General features: G+C 43.2%; 2 protein-coding genes across 3 annotated transcripts in view; one reads left to right on the top strand and one right to left on the bottom strand.

Annotated features, from left to right (window-relative positions):
- Positions 1 to 867, bottom strand: part of UPF3B (UPF3B regulator of nonsense mediated mRNA decay) — a 152,630-nt gene extending 151,763 nt beyond the window's left edge. Inside the window, exon 1 of one of the 2 annotated variants that reach the window (XM_069212208.1) lies at positions 601 to 867. In XM_069212208.1, coding sequence (XP_069068309.1) covers positions 601 to 711 — 111 coding nt within the window. In that variant the 5' untranslated portion in view covers positions 712 to 867. The remainder of the gene's footprint in view (positions 1 to 600) is intronic. The other variant, XM_069212201.1, reaches the window with a different exon arrangement.
- Positions 868 to 1,769: 902 nt separating this feature from the next.
- The window catches only part of NDUFA1 (NADH:ubiquinone oxidoreductase subunit A1), a 41,808-nt gene continuing 16,624 nt past the window's right edge, over positions 1,770 to 26,953 (top strand). Inside the window, exon 1 of the mRNA XM_069212219.1 lies at positions 1,770 to 1,985. Coding sequence (XP_069068320.1) covers positions 1,884 to 1,985 — 102 coding nt within the window. The 5' untranslated portion in view covers positions 1,770 to 1,883. The remainder of the gene's footprint in view (positions 1,986 to 26,953) is intronic.

Genomic DNA, 26,953 nt, shown 5'->3' with positions numbered 1-26,953 from the left:
CGCAAAAGGATGCAGGTGCGTGATACTTCGTTGCGAAAAATGTCTATTATATAGCAGCAAGCCGGGTCTCATCACACAAAATGTCATCTAACCGAAAAAAACAGCATGTGCAGTATTCCAGATGTATCAAAAGGTCAATGGTTAAACGAAGGTACGTCAATATGGCAAGCAAGTTACAAACAAAGATATCAAGGCAATGTTCTGTTTGCATATTTTCAGGAACGATAGAAGCATGCTGTGCACCAATAATGGGCGCAACACTTAACTGAGGAACTGCCCTTAATGACACCATGGCACATTTCATGCTTTTTTAAAGAAAAAAAAACAATGAACTACAAGTTCCAACATGCAAAGTGAGCAAAATATGTCAGTAAGCACTGAATGTCTGTATCAGTCGCTGTATTTGTATACATTTCGTGCTCTGTATCTACAGTCATTGATAAGGACTGTGCGGATCAAGGACCCAGGTCTTGCCCTAACTGTTAGGGTTTCAGGAACTTTGCCAGACCAGATCAATATGCTGTGGCCATTCCACTATGCCCCTCGGACGCCTGCGCTGCCCCCAGTAACACTGCCCTGGGAGTACATCTGGGTGCGCACCTTGCTAAAGACCTCCTTCTTTTCTTTCATCTTGTCCTGCCGCTCAGAGTCCTCGCTCCTGAGCTCTCCCCGCCGGTCTCGCGGCTTGGTGTTCTCCTTGTCCTCCTTCATGGCAGCGCTGGTGAGAGCGGGTGCAATAGACACTTAATCAGTTCTTAAATAACACACAACAGGAGTGCGCTGCTCAAACCTGTGACTGCCCCTGAGATGCTAGCTCTGGCAGCCATCAACTTCAACAAAAACACGCGAGACGTCACTGTGCCAGTAGGCGGCACAACGAGCACAGGACCAGTCCGAGAGCGACAGAGTGCCCCATCCCAGAAGTACCGACAAACATGGTAGCCATTTTGTAATGTGTGCATTTCCCGTTCATTTGAGTAGTGGGGTCTGGAGGAACGCTGATGTGGTTAAGCTAGTAAAAAATAATGATGTAATTATTAATTTGATATGTGTAGTATAATAGTCCATTTATAAAAAAAAGAGTTTGCATGTTATTTTTAAATGAGAATTGAACAATGAACCTTTTAGATTACTGCTGAATTAGGTCAATATACTAACTATAGCGCGCATAATAAGTCAATAGACTTGAACCTTATTCCGAATGTCAATGCGAGAACGCCAGTATACCACCTTCTGCACAGGCAGGTCAACAGCTAACATTCAGGGACAAATAGCGGAGATATTGTGAAGACACACGTCAGAGAACAAACCACCCACCCATTCATAAACCGCCCAATGTGCACTCTTTATGATGCGAGAAGCCGTACGCGCCATCTGAACTGCGACAAAGGGCAATGTGACTAACAACAAGAAGAGACTAGCCCGTATTAAAGTCCTATTTCAAGGGAACGATGTCGACCACAATTTGCCATTTAGTTTCGTTTTTACTCCAGAAGAAATTAATATTTACATAACTCCGTATTTAGCAACATGATTAGGTACAATTTTTAAAATATACTCAGACAAATGTGTAATTGAAAGTTCAAACTATTTTCTAACATTTGTCAAAAGTACAGCAGATCATGTATTCACTTTCTGTTAAAATGTGTTATATATTGTTATATGTGAGGTCGCCTTAGCATTTTAAACATGGCCGCCCCCTTATATTCGGTCGTTTTCTTTATTCAGCTGTCCCTGTAGAGATTGCGTGAGTTCTGTGGAATATCGCGAGCTTTCTTGTGACCGTGACCCGGTGGTACATCGTGGGCTGTCCAGGTGACCCTGGGCAAGAGATCGGTGTAGTCTAAGGACCTCGTAGCACTAGTACCCTTCTCCGCGTCCTCATGTGGTACGAGATCCTCCCGGGGTTGGCCGTCATGACTGGTTGTCTGATGGTTCCTGGTCTGGCCACCATCTGGATTCAGCGATTTACCAACGGGGGCAAGGTGAGTGCATGGGGATTGTAGGGAGTGATGATAATGCTCATGACTGGAGGGGCAGAGTCACACAACCTCCACAAATCTGGGACAGGGTTGCAGACTGTGAGACGCACAGGGGAATTAGATAATGATATATACTGGTGAAATGTATTCAGGACAAGGCACGCTTTTAATCTTAAAAGGGTGGCGTAGGATAATTGCAGTGCTTACGTGGTGCAGCTTTTAATATTCCACTATTGGTCATTAGTTTGGGTAAAGGTTTATGATCCACGAGAAGAGTAAATTCAGAACACCACATATACTGTTGTCTATGCCAGTGTTTACCAAACTTTATAGAACAACAACCCACTTTTTAGAACTACACACTTTCGTGATCCACGCATCTATATTGGACATAAGGAATGATAATCTTTGTAACTAACGTTGCCACCTTTTCAAGAGGAAATACTGGCTATTGCTGCAGCGCCATGAAATTCTGGCTATTACTTAAACTGAATGGTGGATTCTGTGCAAGAGGTCAATGGATCGAAGTGACATAGGATTGAGGGGATGTCATCAATGAGGAATGTAATCATCAACAATAATCAAAGATCTTGAACCTCAAACAATAACCACACCAGTTTATTAAGAAGAATTATAACATTTATTTCCCTAGATTAACAATGCTAATGTCACGAAAATAACTTTCAAACACAAGTGGTAGGCATATAGAATTAATAATGGCTGATTAGAACGTCTAATATATCTGAGTTTAATCAAAACAGTCAAACAAATAATCTCCAAAATAACAACACTGATTAGCAACACCAAAATCAGTAATTATGGCAATGTATGCATTAGTACAAACATTCAAAGAGTGTCAATATAAATCTTGACCATTCAGTGTTAATACCCTAACTAACCACAAATGTTTGGGGTTCATGTTAAAGACTTTAGAAACACAAATTTAGAAAAATCTCTCTAACTCGGGTTATTAAAATAAACATGATTAATATGCAGCAATCAAATTTATAAGTTGCAGCTGGTACCTGCAAAGCAAAAGAGACACATATAACATACAATCGCATACTTCACCCCAACGATAACAACAAGCAGTATACTTCAGCAAGGGGGACACCATCGGGTAAGTCTTCAGAAGAATCAGGCCTAACAACAGCTAAACCCGCACTGCTAATATGACTCGGCCCATCAGCGGGAACTCTGACATTGAATTCTCAGGTCTCTATAATGAAGTCTCTCTTTCTCCAATTCTAAAATCTGACTCAAGAAAATCCTACTCAGGTTGTTATATTAATCTTCAAAAAGCTTATGATTGGTCATTTCATGGGGTGGTTACGTTACAGCCAATAATAATTCTAATTGATAACCTAAAATATAACAACGTCACATTAACAAGGGAGAAACTTTCTTACTTGCTACATTCACTTTCTTCCTCGAGGAAGAAACGACATATTAGTAACATTCTCAAACAATAGAACATTCAACTTATTCAAGAATTCGGTTAAACATGGCCTTTTGCAGCAACCCACTAGGGGTAGCTGTATACACATCTAATAAACCATCAAGTACAGTTTTATATAAGCATTGAATTATGAAAAATAACCACGTTTAGTTAGAATTTTGCTCAGTTAGGAACTGAAATGAACTGTGGCGACCAGTTTCAAAAGTCACCCGTTTTTACACGTTAATTTACTATATAATTAGTATACAAAAATAATTAATAAACATGTTAGAACGTTCACACTCTCACACTATTTGTAGTTGTTTTAGGAGTCTGCAAAGGTTGGGACAGGATACTAAATACAAGGTTAAAAAAGATAGTATGTATTCATTTGTAATATACGTTTTTTGCCTTTGTTTAATTATTAGAGATTGTTAACGCATCTGTATAACACGTTTCAAACTGTTTTCTGTTTATATTTGCTGTTAAAAGTACGGATTAAAAATACTGTATAAGGTATAAAAAATACTGGCTGTATGTGACTTTGCTTTGTTGTACAGGCCGCCACAATAAAAAAACTGGTGGTGCCAGTAGAAAAATGGCCATGTGGCAACCCTAAATGTTACTAAGTGTTGTGTGGCAGCGCATCGTCATTTACAGGCTGTAAAGAAATGGCTCCCTGTTACAGTTACCCCCCACTTTTTGCCTGATACTGATGCTAGCTTGACTGAGAAGTGTGCTGGGACCCTGCTAACCAGGCCCCAGCACCTGTGTTCTTTCACCTAAAATGTACCATTGTTTCCACAATTGGCACAACCCTGGCACCTAGGTAAGTCCCTTGTAACTGGTACCAAGGGCCCTGATGCCAGGGAAGGTCTCTAAGGGCTGCAGCATGTCTTATGCCACCCTAGGGACCCCCCACTCAGCACAGACACACTGCTTGCCAGCTTGTGTGTGCTGGTGGGGAGAAAATGACTAAGTCGACATGGCACTCCCCTCAGGGTGCCATGCCAACCTCACACTGCCTGTGGCATAGGTAAGTCACCCCTCTAGCAGGCCTCACAGCCCTAAGGCAGGGTGCACTATACCACAGGTGAGGGCATAGGTGCATGAGCACTATGCCCCTACAGTGTCTAAGCAAAACCTTAGACATTGTAAGTGCAGGGTAGCCATAAGAGTATATGGTCTGGGAGTCTGTCAAAAACGAACTCCACAGCTCCATAATGGCTACACTGAATACTGGGAAGTTTAGTATCAAACTTCTCAGAATAATAAACCCACACTGATGCCAGTGTTGGATTTATTAAAAAATGCACACAGAGTGCATCTTAGAGATGCCCCCTGTATTTTACCCAATTGTTCAGTGCAGGACTGACTGGTCTGTGCCAGCCTGCTGCTGAGAGACGAGTTTCTGACCCCATGTGGTGAGGGCCTTTGTGCTCTCTGGGGACAGAAACAAAAGCCTGCTCTGGGTGAAGGTGCTTCACACCTCCCCCCTGCAGGAACTGTAACACCTAGCAGTGAGCCTCAAAGGCTCAGGCTTCGTGTTACAATGCCCCAGGGCACTCCAGCTAGTGGAGATGCCCGCCCCCTGGACACAGCCCCCACTTTTGGCCGCAAGTCCAGGAGAGCTAATGAGAAAAACAAGGAGTCACTGGCCAGTCAGGACAGCCCCTAAGGTGTCCTGAGCTGAGGTGACTCTGACTTTTAGAAATCCTCCATCTTGCAGATGGAGGATTCCCCCAATAGGATTAGGGATGTGCCCCCCCTCCCCTCAGGGAAGAGGCACAAAGAGGGGGTAGCCACCCTCAAGGACAGTAGCCATTGGCTACTGCCCTCCCAGACCTAAACACACCCCTAAATTCAGTATTTAGGGGCACCCCAGAACCTAGGAAATCAGATTCCTGCAGCCTAAGAAGAAGAGGACTGCTAAGCTGAAAAACCCTGCAGAGAAGACTGAGACACCAACTGCTTTGGCCCCAGCTCTACCGGCCTGTCTCCCCACTTCTAAAAGACACTGCTCCAGCGATGCTTTCCCCAGGACCAGCGACCTCTGAATCCTCAGAGGACTGCCCTGCTCTAGAAGGACCAAGAAACTCCAGAGGACAGCGGCTCTGTTCACCCAAGACTGCAACTTTGTTTCCAAAGGAGCAACTTTAAAGCAACTGCGTTTCCCGCCGGAAGCGTGAGACTTGCTACTCTGCACCCGACGCCCCCGGCTCGACTTGTGGAGAAACAACACTTCAGGGAGGACTCCCCGGCGACTACGAGACCGTGAGTAGCCAGAGTTGCCCCCCCTTAGCCCCCACATCGACGCCTGCAGAGGGAATCCCAAGGCTCCCCCTGACCGCGACTGCCTGACTCCCAGATCCCGACGCCTGGAAAAGACTCTGCACCCGCAGCCCCCAGGACCGGAAAGATCGGAACTCCAGTGCATGAGTGACCCCCAGGAGGCCCTCTCCCTTGCCCAGGTGGTGGCTACCCCGGGGAGCCCCCCCCCCCCTTGCCTGCCTGCATCGCTGAAGAGACCCCTTGGTCTCCCATTAATTTCAATGACAAACCCGACGCGTGTTTGCACACCTCACCCGGCCGCCCCCTTGCTGCTGAGGGTGTACTTTCTGTGCTAACTTGTGTCCCCCCCCGGTGCCCTACAAAACCCCCCTGGTCTGCCCTCCGAAGATGTGGGTACTTACCTGCTGGCAGACTGGAACTGGGGCACCCCCTTCTCCATTGAAGCCTACGCGTTTTGGGCACCACTTTGACCTCTGCACCAGACCGGCCCTGAGCTGCTGGTGTGGTAACTTTGGGGTTGCCCTGGGCTACCTTGGACCCAAACTTGAACCCCGTAGGTGGTTTACTTACCTGCAAAAACTAACTAACTCTTACTCCCCCCAGGAACTGTTGAAAATTGCACTAAGTGTCTAGTTTTAAAATAGCTATATGTGATTTATATGAAAACTGTGTATGCTATTTTGATTATTCAAAGTTCCTAAAGTACCTACCTGCAATACCTTTCATTTGAAGTATTACATGTAAATCTTGAACCTGTGGTTCTTAAAATAAACTAAGAAAATATATTTTTCTATACAAAAACCTATTGGCCTGGAATTGTCTCTGAGTGTGTGTTCCTCATTTATTGCTTGTGTGTGTACAACAAATGCTTAACTCTGCTCCTTGGATAAGCCTACTGCTCGACCACATTACCACAAAATAGAGCATTAGTATTATCTCTTTTTGCCACTATCTTACCTCTAAGGGGAACCCTTGGACTCTGTGCATACTATTCCTTACTTTGAAATAGTGCATACAGAGCCAACTTCCTACAGGCCGCACATTTTCCATTAAAATGGCCACATATAGCATGTAATGCTCACATGATAATGTGTGGAAATGGGTTTCTGTGAATAATGATAATTTGTGCTTCGACTATTAAAGTGGTGTTAGTTGTTCTAAATCTATTAAAATCTGTTTCCAGCAAACTTCAGCATTACAAAAAAATATACTTATGCATACAGTTCATTTACAGGTATTTACATTTAGTTGTGTATTGCAAAAAAAGAGACATCCTAGAATAGTAACATAATTTGCTTTAAAAACTGTTCTCACTTTGCAGTCAGAAAAAGAAAAGTAAACACCAGTCCTATTTTAGGAGTATGCAGGAATTGTAAAAAACATAGCCTTACGTTTAGTCTCTGTCATTGATACACGGCGAATGTGACAAGATAAAAAACATAATTTAAATGCATTGTTATTTATTGCTCGGACTTTCCAGATGCGCCAAAAATCGGCTTGTGACCCACAGTTTGCAAATCACTGTTCATAACCCACACACAAGCTAACATTTCACTTTCTACAACTGAACATTTCTCTGTGGCTGAAGTCAAACCATGCGATGCAAAAAAATGGCAGTTTCCTCTCCATTGTCACACATTTGCTTCAATTCTACACCCAAACCCTTCACACTGGTATCAGTGGTAGTAATAATGCTTTCTGCTGAATTTGTGAGTCCTTGCAAGGTAAGTGCATTGCAAATGTCTTTTCTGGTGTCATCAAAACATAATTGTACATCCCTACTCTAGGAACAATCCCTGTCTTGTTCAAGTAATTGCCTCAGGCTAAGTGTTTTTGTCCACAAAGTCCTGCACAAATGTAGACTAGAATTCAAGTAGACCTAGAAGGGTCCCTTTTTTCTGTTTTTTAAACATGTGGGAAGAGGGACTTTGCTAATGGTCTCAATTATGTCTTTTTATGGTGGAATTCCGTTCTCACTGAGGTCATGGCCTAAATAAACGATTGACTTCACAGCTATTTTACATTTTAGTAAATTCCGAATTCAACCCTTTTTCCTAGCACTTCCAGCGTTTAAAAAAAAAAATGTTTATGAATGTATTTTTACTTTTAAATAGATATGGAAGTGCAAACAAATGGCTGTGTACGTTACATGAAATAATATCATATTCAGTTTCACAAATGATAATACAAAGGAAAACAAAACACATCCTTATACCCAAGAAGTAAACATTAAGCATCAACAAGGAACATTCTCTCACTTCGTCCCAGTACCATCTAATGATTGCACAACGATTACTACAATCATGGGTATGTCCAAAACAAGGATAACCTGAAAAAAGTGGGGTGAGGGGATCTACCAATAGAGCCCCAGTGTTGGACCTAAAAATTGCACACACATGCATGCTTGCAAAGACAACCTCTAGTTTCATACATTTTTTTTTCTCAAGTATCCTAGATTCGTCTGGGCCCTATTTCCATTATATGATAGTTGGGGAATTGGAAAAAGCCAGCTTTGTTCTTTATCCCTTCTGGTGCTGCTTAGGACAACCCTCAGAAATAATTTCTGCTATCTCCGTAGACTGGGATGCTGTACTATTTTGAGGATGGCAATGTAGGGTTCGAGCAGAACATGGGAGCCCAGCACTTCACTACAGATTGATTCGGCAGCCTCCCAAAACCTTTAAATAACTCTACAGTGCCAGACATGGTGAAATGACAAACTAATTGTGACCCATAGAGAAGAATCCTCCTGATGAATCGGCCAAAGAATATCTTGTGTATAGTGCAGTCTTTGTGAGTACTCAAACTGTATCAAACAGAAACTGGTTGTGATTGTAATGTTTCTACCATTTACCATTTATTTAATTGTTATTAGCCTATCCGGCCTTAACAATAATCACACAGTAGATATCAATCCCTCGAACTCAATAAAAATCACATTAAGATAAAAACATTTCAATACAAGGAACTATGCTTGAATTTTTGATTTAACATGTGCCAAAATGTATCCAATTTACCATGCATTATCGTAAAACCTGATTTGACCATAATTTACATAAAACTTAACTTATTCTAGAAAAACATTATGAATCTAATATTTAAAATGTCTTATTATGGGACGAGTCATTTGGGGCCTTGGATTGCCTTCCAGTCATTTAATAAAAGACGAGGCCTAACCCAGTTTACATTGCCCTGCACCGATTTCCCAAGCTAAATAGGTACGGGATAACATAGGCTATTGTGCCTGTGCCAACTGTAGGTGCATTGATAGACGTAATTTCCATGCTTCCAAGATATAAGTTGAGACCTTTGTCACAATGTATTTCTCATCTGAACGCATACATGGCGCTTCCGCCTCCTTGCACTTCCTAACTCCGAAAGTTCTGAAAAGTGGACGAAGGTACAATTTACGGAGTCTGAGCGTAAAGTGACATAGTAAAGGAAATGGGAAAGTGTTTCCGGACCACCATGAAGACATGGACAACATTCTAAACTACCCGGAGGAGCGGATTGCCATCTGTTGACCACCGCTGTCACTGGTAGGGTGCCCATACGGAATTTAAAGTAGAGAGCCCTTTTTTCCTCCGGATAAATACTGTCTATGAATATTGCTGGTTTAAGCTCTTGGTTAAACAAAATATACCGTTTGAATAAAGGGCTAAATGACTCGCACATAATCTCTGTCTTTCGCTCCCAATATGCCTTTTTTATGACAGCAAGACTAGGCCTTCCGATTTTTTCAGGATGGAGCCAAAAGTCATCCTGGCCAATAGCAGCCAGGATAGTTGAAATATGTTTGAACCAGGGCAGTTTCCGATGGTTTTGCAACTTCATGATATCCTTGAGTACGTCTCTGAATGGTTTGAGAGCCTCTTTTGTCCAAATGCGGATCCAGTATCTTACTGGAGCCAGAGCGATGTAGTCCTCAACCTTTCTCATCTGTAGATCAATTCTTATTGCGTTCATTGGTGTAGCATTACCTAGACAAAGTAGTTGGCGTAAGAATTTGTTCTCGGTTACTTGTATTGATGGAATCTTTCTGAATCCCCAAATCTCTGCGCTGTAAAGTGCTGCGGCTCTTGCTTTTGTTTTGTATGCAAGCAGCGCGGAGCTCACGGAGTGATTGCCTGTAGCCTTTGCAAATCTGAGTACTGCTCCGGCTTGTTGGGCCAAGGAAATTCTGCTTTTGTAGATTTGTGGTTTCCATGTCTGTTTTTCATCTAATCTGCAGCCCAGGTAATCATAGGAGGCCACTCGGGCCAAAGGCTTATTATTTACCCTAAAAGTCGAATGCAACGTCTGTTTTTGGTTGAGAATCATAAACTTTGTTTTCCCCTCATTGATTACCATGCTCCTTGAGGTACAGAAAGATTCGAAGCCCCTAAGTAGGCCATGCATTGCTATCTCTGTTCTTGCCAGTAATACGGCGTCATCAGCAAAGAGCAAGATAGGTATACTTTCATTGGCTAGTTTTGGCACATCCAGATTTAATTCCTTCAAAACTTGACTTACTTTATTTATATAACAATTGAATAGGGTTGGGGCCAAAACGCAGCCTTGTTTTACACCTCGCTCAATTGGAATTTTGGCTGTATAATCATTTCTCGTAGAATATCTGACCCTGGCAGTGTTTCCTGTATGCAATAGAATTAGCAGCCTTAAGATTTTTCCCTGTATACCCATGTCCGACAATAGCTGCCATAATGTTTGGCGATTTACGCTGTCGAAGGCTGTTTGGAGATCCACAAAGACCAGGTATAATGGACAGTTTTTAAGGGTGGCGTATTTAGCAGAGATCATGTTTAGCTTAAAAAGTTGGTCTGTTGTACTTTGGCCTCTCCTAAAACCAGCTTGGTGTGTTGATATTAAATCTCCGTCCTCTAGCCATTGGTCTAGACGCGACTGAATCAATTTGGCAAAAATCTTTCCAACACTATCAATGTTTCTAGGTGATGCCACTCAATCTCTCCACACCTTATCCTCCTCCTTCAAGGGGCCCACAGCTACTTCCAACATGTCTGTCTCCCAGAAGTATCCGGCGTATAAATAACTAATGATTTGTAGATTATAGAGATCGTATGTTTCTTCTTAATCTGACATGATTTTTGCTTCTGCGGTGGACCTCATTTAGGTTTTAAATGTAGGGAAGTTGTACATATCTAAACTGAGAAAATCTGTAAAACTGTGTCTGTACCAAGTCAAAATCTTTCTTGAGACTCAGAAAGGATTTTAGGGCAGTGTGGGAGAGGACATCTCTAAAGACAGAAATACCCAAGTTGTCCCAGTCCTCAAAGCCAGATAATACCACAACCTCAGTAAGCAAAATGCCACACCACAAGGGAGTTTCTTTGGTAATACACCCATGCCATTTTGTCTGTTTCACTGCATCTGACGAGGCCCTAAAAGGCTACCTTTGTGGTTTGCAAGTGGTGGGGGGGGGTGTCCCAGAAGGGTGTACCAGCATAGGCATAGTGCATGGGATGTGCATCTCCAAGGTCCAAGAGTTTTATTCAATAAGCAAGGTGGCCCTCCGGTATTAAACTACTGCCATTCATTGAGTACAAGGAACTGGTCAGTCCTATAGTAGGAGAGAGGGTAAGCCATTACCAGTCCTCCATGGTATGTAGATTTGTAGCTTTTGTGCATAGATATACAGGGTGCTTTGTTTTACAATAAAAAAGATCTTAAAGAGGCAGTCACCATGGTAAACAATCGTTGTGGACGGTGTAATTCTGAATTACATATAATCAGTGCGGAATTGGCACAATTTTTAGGTCAAGCGCGCTAGCGCTTTGACCTGTTGTAAGTGTTGTGTTCTTTTAACCACACGCATCAATTTCATTTGTCCTTGGGCTTGCCTTTCCAAAATCACTTTGTCATTGGTAAATGCTTTGTTTTTCCTACCTTGAGACTGTTTTTGTCACACCTTGCAGACTGCCCCTATTGCATGGTTTATTGCATGATTGCCGATATACTTCAGCGTGGGGGGGGACTATTTTTTTTCTCTTCCCTTTGTCTCTGCCCTTCATGCTGCATGGCACTCACAGTGCGAACAGAAACAACAGCGTGAACTCGATCAGCGGTATTGGAACGCTGGTCACATTGTTCACAGTTACCGGATCAGAGTAATTTCTTGTGGTTCTCCCCTTAAAACACTTACAATTGGTAAGTGCTTTACATATGACAGAAATCCTCAAAGCGAATACTACAATATTCACTGCACTCTGGAAACTCACCCCATAATGCTTCCCAGGCCATTACATTTACAAAACATTTTTGCTCATAACTCAGCCTGTGGTGGTCCTAGGTCAATGAGACCACCTTCAAAACATTGACCGCAGTGTGCTCTTTCGGTCTAAATCATCTCTGGGTTCCCACACTAGGTTAGTGGGGACTCCAAAATAATAACCCCTACCACCATTCATTATTTTAATAAATTCTTATGGCTAGAACTTTTGTTTTACAACTGGGAGAAGTTATGTCTTATGGGCCTTGTTTGTGATATCATTGCAACAGGCCAGTTAGCCTTGAAAATGTGTAATGCACTGTAGGAAAGAACTATCTTTCTTGGCATGTTACCCCCAACTTCTGCCTGTTTATCAGTATGTTTTGCCTGTCTTACTGGGATCCTGCTAGCCAGGACCCCAGTGCTCAGTTTGTGGCCTAATGTTTGTGTTTTCGGTAGTGCTTAACTGTGTCACTGAAGTTCTGCTAACCAGAACTCCAGTGCTCATGCTCTCTATACTTACCAAAAGAGTCACAATAGTTTAGTGACTTCATAGTCCAATTGGCACACTAGCCCCCCCCCCCACACCCTTATAAGTTCCTAGTATATGGTGCCTTGGTACCCAGGGCACTGAGGTTCCAGGAGATCCTTATGGGCTGCAGCATTTATTTTGCCACCCAAAAGGAGTTCAGACAAACCTTTCTTCAGGACTGTCACTGCAGCCTGAGTGAAATAGTGCCCACATTATTTCACAGGCATTTTCACTGCACTTAAGTAACTTTAAAGTCACCTATATGTCTAACCTTCATTTACTGAAGGCTAGGTGCAAAGTTACTAAGTGTGAGGGCACCATTGCACTAGCAAAGATGCCCCCACGCTGTCCAGGGCCAATTTCCTGGACTTCGTGAGTGCGGGGATACCATTACACGTGTGCACTACATATAGGCCAATACCTATATGTAGCGTTACAATGGTAACGCCGAATATGGCAATGTGAGGGTCTAAGATCATGGAATTGTCCCCCATTGCAAATCTGGTATTTGATTGGGGGGTGGAGGGGGCAATCCCAGGCATCCTGGGGGCTCCACCATGGACCCCCAGTACTGCTAAACCAGCTCTCTGAGGTTTGCACTGCAGCCCCAGCTGCTGCCACCTCACAGACCAGTTTCTGCCCTCCTGGGGTCTGAGCAGCCCAGTCCCAGGAAGGCAAAACAATGCATTTCATTTGGGAGGAGAGTGTTACACCCTCTCCCTTTGGAAATAGGTGTTACAGGCTTGGGAGGTTGTAGCCTCCCCGAGCCTCTGGAAATGCTTTGAAGGGCACAGATGGTGCCCTCCTTGCATAAGCGAGTCTACACCAGTTCAAGGACCCCCAGTCCCTGCTCTGGCGAGAAACTGGAGAAAGGAAAGGGGAGTGACCACTCCCCAGTCCATCCCCACCCCAGGGGTGGTGCCCAGAGCTCCTCCAGTGTGCCCCTGGCATTAGCCATCTTGTTTTCCAAGGTGTGGGGACACTGGAGGTCTTTGAGTGGCCAGTGCCAGCAGGTGACGTCAGAGACCCCTCCTGATAGGTGCATACCTGGGTAGGTAGCCAACTCCCCCTCTCAGGGCTATCTAGGGTCTCTCCTCTGGGTGTTTCCTCAGATTAAGCTTGTAAGACTCCTCCCAGAATCCTCTGCTTCAGCTTCTGACTGTCGGATCAACCACAGACTGCTCCAGGAACTGCTATAACTGCAACAAAGTATCCAAGACGGCTCCGGTGACCTGCAACTTCAGCTCCAGCAAGCATTTGCAACAGTTTTCAAGGTGTTCACGCTCTGAGGTCTCCCTGTCTTTACCCTGTACCAGAAGAACCGAAGGATCCCGTGGAGTGACTGAGTCACTTGCCTGCTCCTGCAGGCACCTTCTGCGATGACTACCAGTTCTCTGGGACTCCTCTCCTGATGACAGCCTTGCTCCCTGGAACACAGGTGGTGGACCAACACAACCCAGACTATCCTAAGGTCCAGCTGTCCAAATTTGGGGGAGGTAAGAGCTTGCCTTCCCGGTTTGCGACAGTACCCCTGTTCTCCAAGTTATCTCCAGCTCCTTGGCTTTCTGTGCACTTTTTCCAAGAATCCTTCGTGCACAGTGTAGCCCAGGTCCCCAGCACTCCATCCTGCGACGCACAATTCACTGAGTTGTTCTCCGGCAGCGTGGGACCTTCCTTTGTTGTGCTGCACCAACCGCACTTTGCATCTTCTTTGTCCCTGTGTCCAGGGACTCCTGTGGGTGCTGCCTGATCTTATGTGGACTCTCTCCAGTGTTGGGAGCCCCCTCTGCCTCCTCAGTCTGAGTTGAGGCCCCCAGGTCCCTCCTGGGTCCAGGATGCTCCATTTTTGACGCAAACTGCAACCTTGCTTGAACCAAGGCTTGTTGGACGAATCCAGCATCGCAAACAGCCTGCATCCAACATGTCGACGTGGGATATCTCTTGCACCACGCAGGAACCAACAGCCATTTTATTTGGTGCTCTTCTGTAGACTTCTTCTAACCGGAGAATCCACTTTTGCACCATCTTCTAAGTTGGCAGGGTCTCCTGTCCTTTCTGGAATCTTCTGCGACTTCTGGACTTGATCACCTCTCTTTGCAGGTCGTCAGGTCCAGGAATCCACCATTTGTTGATTGCAGTCTTGCTTGGATCTTGTAATACCTCTTATCACGACTTGTAGTGTGTTTTGAGGAAACTTGCAGTACGTTACTCCTTCTTTCCTGGGCTCTGGGGTGGGGTACTTTACTTACCTTTGGTGTTTTCTTACACTCCCATAGCCCCTCTACACACTACACTTGCCTGGGGGGAATTTGTGGTTCACATTCCACTTTCTTAGTATATGGTTTGTGTTGCTCCTAGGCCTATTGCTTTCTCTTGTATTTTCTACTGTTTGCACTATTCTATGACTATTTACTTACCTGATTTTGGTCTCTATTGTATATATTGTGTATAATGCTTACCTCCAGAAGGAGTATTGTCGCTAAGATATTTTTGGTCTTGTCACCAAAATAAAGTACCTTTATTTTTGGTAACACTAAGTATTGTCTTTTATTGTGTATAAGTACTGTGTAACTATAGGGGTATTTGCATGTCTCCTAGTTCAGCCTAAACTGCTCTGCTACAGCTACCTCTAGACATCCTAAGCTGCTAGAACACTGCCTACATTTCACTAATAAGGGATAACTGGACCTGGTATAAGGTGCAAGTACCTTAGGTACCCACTACAAACCAGGGCAGCCTCCTACATGCACCACGCCCATTTGGGGCTAAATATATGGTTATGCTGCATTACTTTCGCCCATTCTGTTTTTCATGTGGTTATGCTTTCTAGGAGCTGACTGTATGTTGCTTCCAAATGCTGTTGTTATTGTGGTGTTCTCCAGGGGCTGTTCTGAGCAATGCAGTCAACATACTATGATATTCACGACACAAAAGCTCCCCATAATGCTTTGCAGGGCATTACTTTTACAAAACATTTGTGCTCATAACTCAGCCTGTGGTGGTCTTAGGACAATGGGACCTCCTTGAAAACACTATTTCTGTCTACATCATCTGTGGGTCAGTGGGGGCCCCAGAATAATAACCCCTCTCCCACCATTCAATGTCTTTTAAGCTTTCTCATAGCTGAACTTTTGTTTTACAGCTGCAAGAAGATTTGTTTTAAAGGCCTTGTTTGTAATATCACTGCAGTAGGCCTGCTAGCCCTAAAACGCCCTGTAGGGGCTAAGTATATGGTTATACCGCATTACTTTCTTCTGTGTTTTTTTCATGGTGTTATGCCCTGTAGGGGCTAACAGTATGGTTACATGACCATGTTTCTTACAAATGATATTTGTGTTATGGTGCCTTCTATGGGCTGTTTTGAGCATTACAGTGTAATTGACAAAGTGTATTTCTGCTGAAGGTTTATATAATAATTTTATATGTTTCAATAATCTCTCCTTATTATTACAATTATGACCATGATTCAGGCCAACTGAACATCCTTATTACACTATGACTGTTTGAACACTCTTAATATGTTTGGGGTGACCCTTCTAGTTTATTCTCCTCTGTGGCTGCCTTGTGTCTTTTTTGGAGGAATTGTATTAGCCAGTCAGCAACTCAGATGGTGGGCTGGTGAAAGTGGTAGTCCATTGGAATTAGCATGGCATATTTATCATAGGATGCTAGATAGGAACATTTTTATTTTTTGCTGCAGATAGAGGAAGAAGATAAATGGAAGTGCTTTAGTTATATGGCAGGGAAAGACAAAATTATGAGGGAGAGGTGACCAATTTATGTGGCAAGAAAAGTCCAGTTATGAATTTACAATGCCAGTAGCTCCAATTCAAGCAAATGCAAGGCCTATTGCATTGCCAATGCTTGTTAATAATTGCAACGCGGATCATTAGTGAGAGAGAGAGAGCAGGTTGCAATGAGCAATGCTTCGATGAAGACATCCAAGCATAGGTGTTATATTCTGGGTAAATGGCAGTGCAGGAGTATGAGAAATGTACATTCCCAGGTATTTAAAAGAATGGTGAAGTTGTTTGAGTGGAGGATTGTTGAGCCCACTCCTCAGTGTCACAAGGATCATACAGATAAGGGATTTGTCCCAATTAACTCAGAGCCCAGAATGAAGTCCAGAATAATTGAGTATTTGCCCCACTCAAAGAAATAAAAGTAGGTCATCTGCATATAACTATACTTTGTCCTCCGTCTCTGGGATCCATTGAAAACCTATAAATATGTATATGTGTGTGTATATATATGTATGTATGTATGTATGTGTATATATATATATATATATATATATATAATAATTATAATATTAAGATTCTGATGCTTAAGGTAAGCATGAATACTGATAGCTTGAGCCTGGACTACAAGTTTGAGGGCTTCCCGTGACAAGGTTGATGAACCTACTGATTCCCTACTATTTGGAAAGTGTTGCTCAATTTCTTCTCTAAGAGGTTCCCACACTTCCGTCGTGGTAAGCCACCAGGTGTTTAAACACTACATGCTTTGTTGTTGAGGCTTAGTCATACCAATCGTAATCATAAATGTTAAGCAATGTCTGTAACATGTTTAAAAAAAAAAAAAAGGGTAGCAGCTAGCAGAAGAAATCTGCCCTGATGGTCAGTTCTGGAATGGAAAGTGTTTTTTTATTTTTTATTTATTTATTTATATAAAGATGTATAGTCACTCCGTAGGAGCCTCAAGTAACCCTAGAGTGTTAAACTCTGTGAAAAACGTATTGGCCAGCAGCTCCCAATCCGTGCCCCGTGGCATCCCGGTGGGCCATTAAAACTAGCGAGGGGTGCCGCAACTTGTGACTGTAAACAACGCAACTGCAAACATGGAGAAGGTGGGCTGCAGAGACAGCGTGTTAAAGCTGAACGTGAAAGCCTAGCACTATCCTTTTTACAAATATATATATATATATATATATATATATATATATATATATATATATATATATATATATATATATATATACAGGGAGTGCAGAATTATTAGGCAAGTTGTATTTTTGAGGATAAATTTTATTATTGAACAACAACCATGTTCTCAATGAACCCAAAAAACTCATTAATATCAAAGCTGAATATTTTTGGAAGTAGTTTTTAGTTTGTTTTTAGTTTTAGCTATGTTAGGGGGATATCTGTGTGTGCAGGTGACTATTACTGTGCATAATTATTAGGCAACTTAACAAAAAAAAATATATACCCATTTCAATTATTTATTATTACCAGTGAAACCAATATAACATCTCAACATTCACAAATATACATTTCTGACATTCAAAAACAAAACAAAAACAAATCAGTGACCAATATAGCCACCTTTCTTTGCAAGGACACTCAAAAGCCTGCCATCCATGGATTCTGTCAGTGTTTTGATCTGTTCACCATCAACATTGCGTGCAGCAGCAACCACAGCCTCCCAGACACTGTTCAGAGAGGTGTACTGTTTTCCCTCCTTGTAAATCTCACATTTGATGATGGACCACAGGTTCTCAATGGGGTTCAGATCAGGTGAACAAGGAGGCCATGTCATTAGATTTCCTTCTTTTATACCCTTTCTTGCCAGCCACGCTGTGGAGTACTTGGACGCGTGTGATGGAGCATTGTCCTGCATGAAAATCATGTTTTTCTTGAAGGATGCAGACTTCTTCCTGTACCACTGCTTGAAGAAGGTGTCTTCCAGGAACTGGCAGTAGGACTGGGAGTTGAGCTTGACTCCATCCTCAACCCGAAAAGGCCCCACAAGCTCATCTTTGATGATACCAGCCCAAACCAGTACTCCACCTCCACCTTGCTGGCGTCTGAGTCGGACTGGAGCTCTCTGCCCTTTACCAATCCAGCCACGGGCCCATCCATCTGGCCCATCAAGACTCACTCTCATTTCATCAGTCCATAAAACCTTAGAAAAATCAGTCTTGAGATATTTCTTGGCCCAGTCTTGACGTTTCAGCTTGTGTGTCTTGTTCAGTGGTGGTCGTCTTTCAGCCTTTCTTACCTTGGCCATGTCTCTGAGTATTGCACACCTTGTGCTTTTGGGCACTCCAGTGATGTTGCAGCTCTGAAATATGGGTAAACTGGTGGCAAGTGGCATCGTGGCAGCTGCACGCTTGACTTTTCTCAGTTCATGGGCAGTTATTTTGCGCCTTGGTTTTTCCACACGCTTCTTGCGACCCTGTTGACTATTTTGAATGAAACGCTTGATTGTTCGATGATCACGCTTCAGAAGCTTTGCAATTTTAAGAGTGCTGCATCCCTCTGCAAGATATCTCACTATTTTTGACTTTTCTGAGCCTGTCAAGTCCTTCTTTTGACCCATTTTGCCAAAGGAAAGGAAGTTGCCTAATAATTATGCACACCTGATATAGGGTGTTGATGTCATTAGACCACACCCCTTCTCATTACAGAGATGCACATCACCTAATATGCTTAATTGGTAGTAGGCTTTCGAGCCTATACAGCTTGGAGTAAGACAACATGCATAAAGAGGATGATGTGGTCAAAATACTCATTTGCCTAATAATTCTGCACTCCCTGTGTATATATATATATATATATATATATACATAGATGTAAAAATGCGCTTAAAAGTTATGAATCATTTCAGCACTTTTCAGGCTCATTTTTAATATATATGTGTGGCTCTTGAGATGTTCGTTAAAAATAACACTAAAAGTATTTTGATGAAAATCGAAAAATAACAATGTATTGGGCGAGGGAGGGTCGGGGACCCAGTCACCGAGCTTAGAAGCAAGTTTTCCTTAAATAGCCTTTTAGAAACCCCCTCCATTTCCTCTGCGAAGCGGTGGAATTAAACGGGCAGTTTAACTGTTTGCTGCACCTTTGTGAGAGGTCTTAAATGGTTTTATTCGTACTTAAGCAAGCCCCCTGAGCAGCCCCATAATCGGTGGCAAGTTTTGAGGATGGGCTTTGTCACCGATTTATGTGAGGGGGCTGGAAACTTTACACGTGCAGGAGGAACGTGTAACTGGCAGCTGAGATGCATCAGCGGCGAGACCAGAGCAGTGCTTAGTGGGCCCAGGGACAGCTCAGCTCACAGGAGGTGTGGGCCATGCTGGTGCTAGGAGGATCCTAAAGTACACTACACCACAGATGGGCTTCCTTCAGCTGGGAACTGCCCCCTCTCTCAAGCATAATGTTCCTCTTGTGTACACAAAAGGCTCATTTTCAAGCAAATATAAAAAAACAGCTTTATCAACATTCCCCTTCCTTCGGATTCTCCCTACTAAAGGGAGCTTGCTCTTGTGTTTTTTTTTTTTTTTTCTCAACCTTAACCTCATAAAATACACCTCTTATATTTCACAGTGCGCGGTGAATCGCACTTCTATTTATGCACACCGGTGGTAATAGCATCCATTGTAACTACTCCGGGAAGGATGAAAGGCTGAGGCAGCCTTGCTGAGGTTGAAACATGTTACTTGCAGATCATCGCTTTTTATCTCACTGGGCTATCCAGCTGGCGCGCTCTGCACCAATGCAAGTCTTCAATTACATATAATTATTTCTTATTATTCCGCAAAACAACTTCCTCACGGGACTCCCAGATTATATATGTTGCACTCTCTTGATGCTATGCACGTAACGCAAACCTAAAGATGGTGGTCTGTTGTTAATATTCATGTTAATATTGTTAGAGAACTGGTCCAAAGCACAGATACTTTTGCTGCCTGAAATGTTTGATTTTACTTTAATCAATAGGGAACGCTATTTGAAGAAAAAAACTTGAGCTAGCAAACTAGTAGTTAGGAACACCCAAAGAGGAAACCGCTTTTGTGAGTGTATTGCAGAAACTATACATAACATGGAACAATCAAACAGTAAAATTTACGTTTTGGTGAAAACCACCAGGCACTAGAAGAGAGCTAAAAACAAACCTGTGTACTAAATTGTTATGGCCCTTTGCATCTCTGTTGGTCTTTCTCTTAACATGTACTTAGCCTGTAGAAAGTTTAGAGTTTTATAAACAGCTCTGCTCCCCTTCCATTAGTATCTCAGCATTTGGTGATGGAATGGTGTGTATATAATCGAAAAAAAAGACCCAATGTCTGGTAGGGGTTCCCTTTGTAATGATGTGGTGTACTTCTGTGGATTTGGCACAATGTGCTGGTGTGTTCCTAGAATAACTATTTTAACACAGTGTCTGGTGTGCTCCTGTGCAATATTGGGCATTGCCAGCTCGGTCCCTGTTGGTGGGTACTAAGTTTCTAGTCTTGGGTTTTCATTTGACTCCCTAATAGTATTTTGTACACCCACGATTCCATATCGGACCCCAGTGCTGAAGAGTTTCCCTTGTACTGTTTCTCACTTAACCAATTAAAGTTTCTAATTAAACAACTGTTATATTTTTATTAGTTCCATCTATGATTATAATAATACTTTAATCTGCGTCATCTGGATAATTTTCAGGGAGAAAAATTGAAGTACTCCTAAGGCCGGGCTTATATCCCTCCACCCACCAAATAAAAGTAACATAATGGGGAGCCGCTGCCAACGGCCAAGAGGTCATGGGAGCCTTGGGTCAAAAAAGTTTGGGATCCACTGACATAAGTGTGTCTAAAATATGTCTACGGGAGCTTTATGACTTTGTCATCTTAAGGTTTTGCAAGTTTGAGGATCGTTTAACTGGGTGCAGAAGGCTGTTAACATTCATGATATTAGAAGCGGCAATCTCTGCATGTTACCTCCTCAGCTATGACAAATGCTTAGGAAAAAGTTGGTGTTTCAGAGAGGGAGTAAACGTCAGAAACCTGGGATTATAGAACTGTCAACATTCCCTCAACCCACCTTATACTTTGAAACAAGAAGCATCAGTCGAAAAACATGGATGATAGGTGATAGAGCCATCCACTTGGTGGAAGTAGAGCGGCGCTGAGTATATTTATTTACCAGGGCCCAACTTATATTAAGAAGAGATCAATACAACAACAACAACAATAAAATTAGAGTGAATGTGGGCAGTAAACCTTACAGGCCCAAAGGTCCTCCCTATTCATTTAGTGCTGGGTGAAGCCTCTTAAAGTCTGACAGTACTTATCATCTAGTCCTCAGTGAGCAGTGGGGGAGGTAATCTTATATGGCTCTAAATACGACCCAAATCGCCACATCAGGCTGATGGTTCAGTGCCTGTCTCAGCTCTGTGGTGTAGGATACCCAGAGGAGGCACCCAATCATAATCTGTAACAGTGGCAGGTTGAAGTGAATCCTCTCCCTATGGTCCTGTATTGTATCTTGGGTGGTGGTGAGTTTGCAGAGGGGCAACCTATAGGTGTTTACTCTGTTTGACGTATCCCTCCACAGCTTCTGGTGCATTGACAAAAAATAATTTTGACTGGAAAATAAACTTGCTCTTAGACAAATATAAGAGCTTTTTCTGTAGATTCAGAGCATAAGACTTGCTTTAAACCCTCTCTAAAGCTTTTTTTCTGGGTCTGGGCAAACCTTCTATGGTCCGGGAATATTCTAATAAACTGCAAGCCTTGTCTCTGTTCACCCAGGGTAAAATGAGAGACATTAAATTTGAGTGCTCGATTGTGCCGTCTAATTAGGAGATTATACCTTCAGCCTCAGTAAACCAGTCCACTGGCACAGCAATGATGCATCAAGACCCACATCTCTGATTGTTTGCTTAAGTATAGTACAAGAGTCTGTTAGCTTGCAAAATGGTGTCTGTGGGGCCCTACGCCTCAGTAGGTGATACATATGCACCACAGTTATCTGATAGTTTGAGATTGGGTTGTTGGCCGAAGAGAATTATGTTACAAACTGATTGTTCTTCCCTTATTCAGGGATTTGGCTAGATTTGTCTTTTGCTGTTTCACATTCAATAGGCATGCAAGGAGTAATGCATAAAACAGCCTCTGCCCTGCACTCACTACAGCAGATGGCAAGGAAAAGGCTTTAGAATAGGCGGTGAGATATACAGATGAAGGGTGAGTGGGGTACCTACATTGTTATTGTCACACAGAGGTGGCTCTCCCCTTGTCCGGATATTCCCCCGAAAAGAAAACTTATTGAGAGTTAATATTGCTCTGTGGGATATGCCCTCCAGGCCCCAAAGACTCCAGGATTATGTGTCTTTCATGTGGACAACATACAGGTCCCTTTTATCATTGACACAGGCAGACAGTGGTCTGAGAAGGCCAAGTACCATTTCCATCAATCTGATCGGGACCGCAGAGCCCTGTGCATGCCTCCCCTGGGCCTCAGAATGGGAGCCTCAATCAATATCATTACTTGGAACCCCATGTCTCCAGGCCCTTGAGTCCAAGATCCACAGAGGCCATAGTCCCCTCCAGGCATCACCCACGTCACTTACTGGCCACAGAAGCTTCACTGGCAGGCACCACTAGAGAGTTGGGCCAACTTCCTCCACTGATGTGCCTCGCCACCGAGGTACCTGGTCCAGGAAGCCGGGTAAGAGCAAGACACTCTCTCCAGCGGCTGGCACAAATCCACTCTGCCAGCAGTTCCCTTGCTGGCGAGCAGGCATCACCTCTGCAACGCTTAGTCCTTTCTTTCAGGCCTCCCAGACAGCCATCATATTCCAAATAGTGGCACTTTAGCAGAAAGGTGGGGGGGCATAGCCAGTTAGAGAAGATTCCACCTTTGCGCCCTCCCCCACACTCTCCCAGTTCCTGGCCCCAATTTGGGGCAGAAAATGGGCCAGAAAGTGCTTGTCCCAAGACAGGATGATGCAGGATCTCAGGGCTGTCTTGCTGACAGCTCTTTAAGGTGCATGTGCCATGTTCAGCATCAAGCCACACCCCCAACACCTTTTGCTAACTGATAGTCATGTTCTGTCTTATACAAATACAGTGGCAGCTGAACCCAACACAAATGGAATCCTTAGAAAATGAAAACATCCAAAAGACGAAACCTTTATAATTTTTACATGTAGCATGAAGTTTTATCTGGTGGTAATTTGAGGCTGAATCAAAAGACAAAAACTACTTGACTCCTTTGGTTATGGATAAGAACTTGCATTGGGCAAAGTAAATATGTCAATAAGTATTTTGTCATTTAAGTTTCTCAGATCTATACAGAGGCGAGCACAACAGTTTGCCCATTTACCTACAACCAAAGGAGCAATCCATTCCGCAGGTTCTATAACCTCTATAATAACATTTGTTCCAACTTATTTAAAAAAATGTTTTTGGGTGTTCAAGGAGTGAGTGCAAGTGCTCCCTCATGCCTGTCATAAAGACAGACTGCAAAAGCACGGGGCACTTATGGTGCTTGGGTTTCCAGTGCTAAAGGCTGGAGCCAACTGGCTGTGGTCTCACACAGCTGCTAAGCAGACTTTCCTCACCTGGCAACAGCTACCAGTCGAGATGCAGGGACTGAGGAGGGAGGGGGGGGCTGCTTGGCTTCCAGCAGTGGATGGTAGAAGGTCAGGTGTTTATGGCCCACACCATCACAAGCCCCAGGGGTATGCAGACGGTGTGCCATGTTTTGTTTTGCTGGCAGACATTTTGGTATCTGCACTGCAGCAACAGTTTAATAGCGCTGCAGTTGGAAGTGACAAAATGCCCGTGGCATGTGTGTGGTTTGGGGGGGGGGGGAGGCAATCCCCTATAAAAAATAAATAATTAAACAAAAACTGTCGTCACCAAAGGGGCAAAACCAGCGTCAAGTGTTTAGGTGTTTGCAGCGCTGTGAAATGTTTGCATATAACTCTGGGTATAAACCCAGACTATATGATCATGGATGCATCTCCTGCAGTGCAGTCATCCAAGTGAAGTGCCTGCGATGTTGATTCAGGCTGCCACATGAGAAGAGGGGGATTCTGCTTGTCAGACTCTTTGTTACTATGTAACTACTGTGAGTGCGCCAGTCTAAGAAAACAAGCTGGGCCCAGACTGGGTGACTAGTATCTATGGTAGCCTTTGGCCTGGTTCACACATGTTCCTGAGTCCGAAGTATGAGCAACCGGTTTTACAATATGCATGCCGCGCCACTGCTCTAGCAGAAGTGCCTTGTCATACAACACAGATAGAGAGGCTAGTATGCGTGCGATAGCATTTTAAAGCAATGCCGCGGACATCGGCATTAAAATGCATTAGTCTAACCCATGAAGTGTGGCTCTTGGTGTGTAAATGGGGTGTACGTGGCAGAGGAGACACATTGAGTGTGCATGTATAGCTGCTGCTAAACGCTGTGTGTGTGTGTATGTATATGTGTGTGTGTATATATATATGTATGTGAAAATATATATTATATATCAGAAACTTAACAAAAGGCAGTGGGTGCATAGAGGGAGCCACCAAAGTGTGAAGGATACAGTGTGTGTACATACGTAAAACTGCCAGACAGTTTGTGCCCAGAACTGGCAGAGAGGGTGGGTGTGAGCCTAAAACTGCCAGACATTGTTTAGGTGGGCAGAACATGCCGGGAACAGTTTTGCGAAGGGAGATCACCTTTAGTCTACATGAGCAAGGGGGCAGAGACCTGCCAGATGCTGGTTGAGGCGCTATAGAACTGCCTGAGAGCGGGTAAGGGTCTTAGAACTGCTATTCAGTGGTAGGTGTTCCCTAATAACTGCCTAATACTGGGTTACATGTGTAAAGAACTGGCAAGACACTGGGTTAAGGTGGCCAAGACCAGTAGATATGGGAAGACAGGAACACAGAACTATAACCCACATAACTGTATGTAAGTAATATTTGTGTAGTGTAAAATTAGCAGAAATACAGTGAATCACTGTAAAGGGCTGAAAGTGAAGATAGAAACTCAGTGAATCTCAAAAGGTGTAGTTAGATTCTGAGAGAGGAAATGGAGTGTAGAGTGTAATGCAGCCTGTTCTGGGGATGCACAGAATTGGCATACACTTGTAGGAAGGATGAGCGACGCACAGAACAGCCACTCACAGACTACCGATGAGATTGGACCTTTTCACTAACGTCTGTTGCCTTGGTTTCTGTTATAGGCATTCATTAGAAGTGTGTGGCAGAGAAGGGCCTAGCTAAGCAACAATTATGTGGCCTAAATAGGCAAATTATACAGCTTGTGATTAAAGATGGATTATGAGGGATGTAGTGTTAGTTGATATTCCTGTTTTATATTTAAATACACATTGTTACAAAAATAGTCAAAGTGATATTTTCATAGTTTCTCGAAAATAACTGCGACCATGCAGAAGATGGTTATTTATGAATAATGATATTGTCTTATTTGGAGGCACAGGGGCTTCAGTTTATTCTCTTTGTTTTATTAATACAGTCCTTTGTACCTGCCAGAGTAAAATAACTGTGTAAAAGCTAGATAGTGTTGCGTTCTTAAAAAAATACATCTACATGTACTCACTTTTTGAAAGATGTGTTTCGTGTATTCCGTTCACCCCAGTAGTTTTAGAAGTAGTCTCCAGTTTCAGATTTACTGTGTGTTCTTCTGCATGACACCTTAGAGTATCCCTTTCTGTTAGCAAACTGTCCTGCAGAACAATAGTGAGAACATTTCATATTTATTATGTGCCTTTCTCAAAAGGAGGTACATAAGGATTCAGGACATAAGACCACAAAAAGAGTTGCAGCATGTTATGGTGTCTTCTGAAGCCTGACTACCCTCTCTAAGTAATTGCTGCTTTAAGAGCAGAGTCTGTCTTACCTTCCACCCTAAGTTCTATGTCCTGCTTCCTGCTGCAAATGGGAGCTTGCACCCAATCAGCTGGTGGTGTTTATTGTATCTCAAAAAACTGGCACCTCTTTAAAAGGGTGAATACACATATCTATTGTATGTCAGTATTACAATTCTGTGGGAAAAATCATGTTTGCTTTTTTCTAGTGGCCTACATTATGGGTCAGTTTGAATGTTGGAGGAAGCTGGTACTCAGCATTCTGGTGGGCTCCACATACCGATGTCAGTGCAGGATGGTCTACTACCCTTCATCTGCTTGCTACTGTAACCCTCAACTCAGTTTCCCCCATCCCGCCAATTTAGTAAGCGAGCTTTCAAGTAAACTATGAAAGGTATATGTTAATTGTTAGCTAGGGTGGTTCCTCTTAAACCGGAAAGGGAGGCACCTTGTTAAGAGGGAACCAAAGGTTCTCTAGGCAGTGATGTCATCACAAAGTCGCAGATATATACAGTTTTGCGGAAAGAATAGTGGAAAAAGAAAGGTGGGCGATGTGATCATTTTGCAAACAATTTTGGCTTTGATAATAGACATGGATACCACCTGCATGCATTCAGTACAGCGAGAAGAAAGAATCAAGCACATGTCACAGATTGATACTGCAGGGTCTATTGGATGAACTGTGGGATCTGTTGGGCAATGGAAAAGGGGGCAAAAACTATTATAGTCAAAGTAACAGCCAATAATCTGCAGCTCATCACTGTGATTGCTGCAGATTTGTTAATGTGTGTGTGTGTGTGTGTGTGTGTGTGTGTGTGTGTGTGTGTGTGTGTATCTCCATCCTAGTGGCAGTAGGGTAGTTATAGTTATGACCTAGTTTCTATAGA

The sequence above is a fragment of the Pleurodeles waltl genome, chromosome 2_1 (genome assembly GCF_031143425.1).
Source record: "Pleurodeles waltl isolate 20211129_DDA chromosome 2_1, aPleWal1.hap1.20221129, whole genome shotgun sequence".
Lineage (NCBI taxonomy): Eukaryota > Metazoa > Chordata > Amphibia > Caudata > Salamandridae > Pleurodeles > Pleurodeles waltl.
Note: the sequence above shows the minus strand (reverse complement) of the source record. Positions and strands in the feature narration are given on the sequence as shown.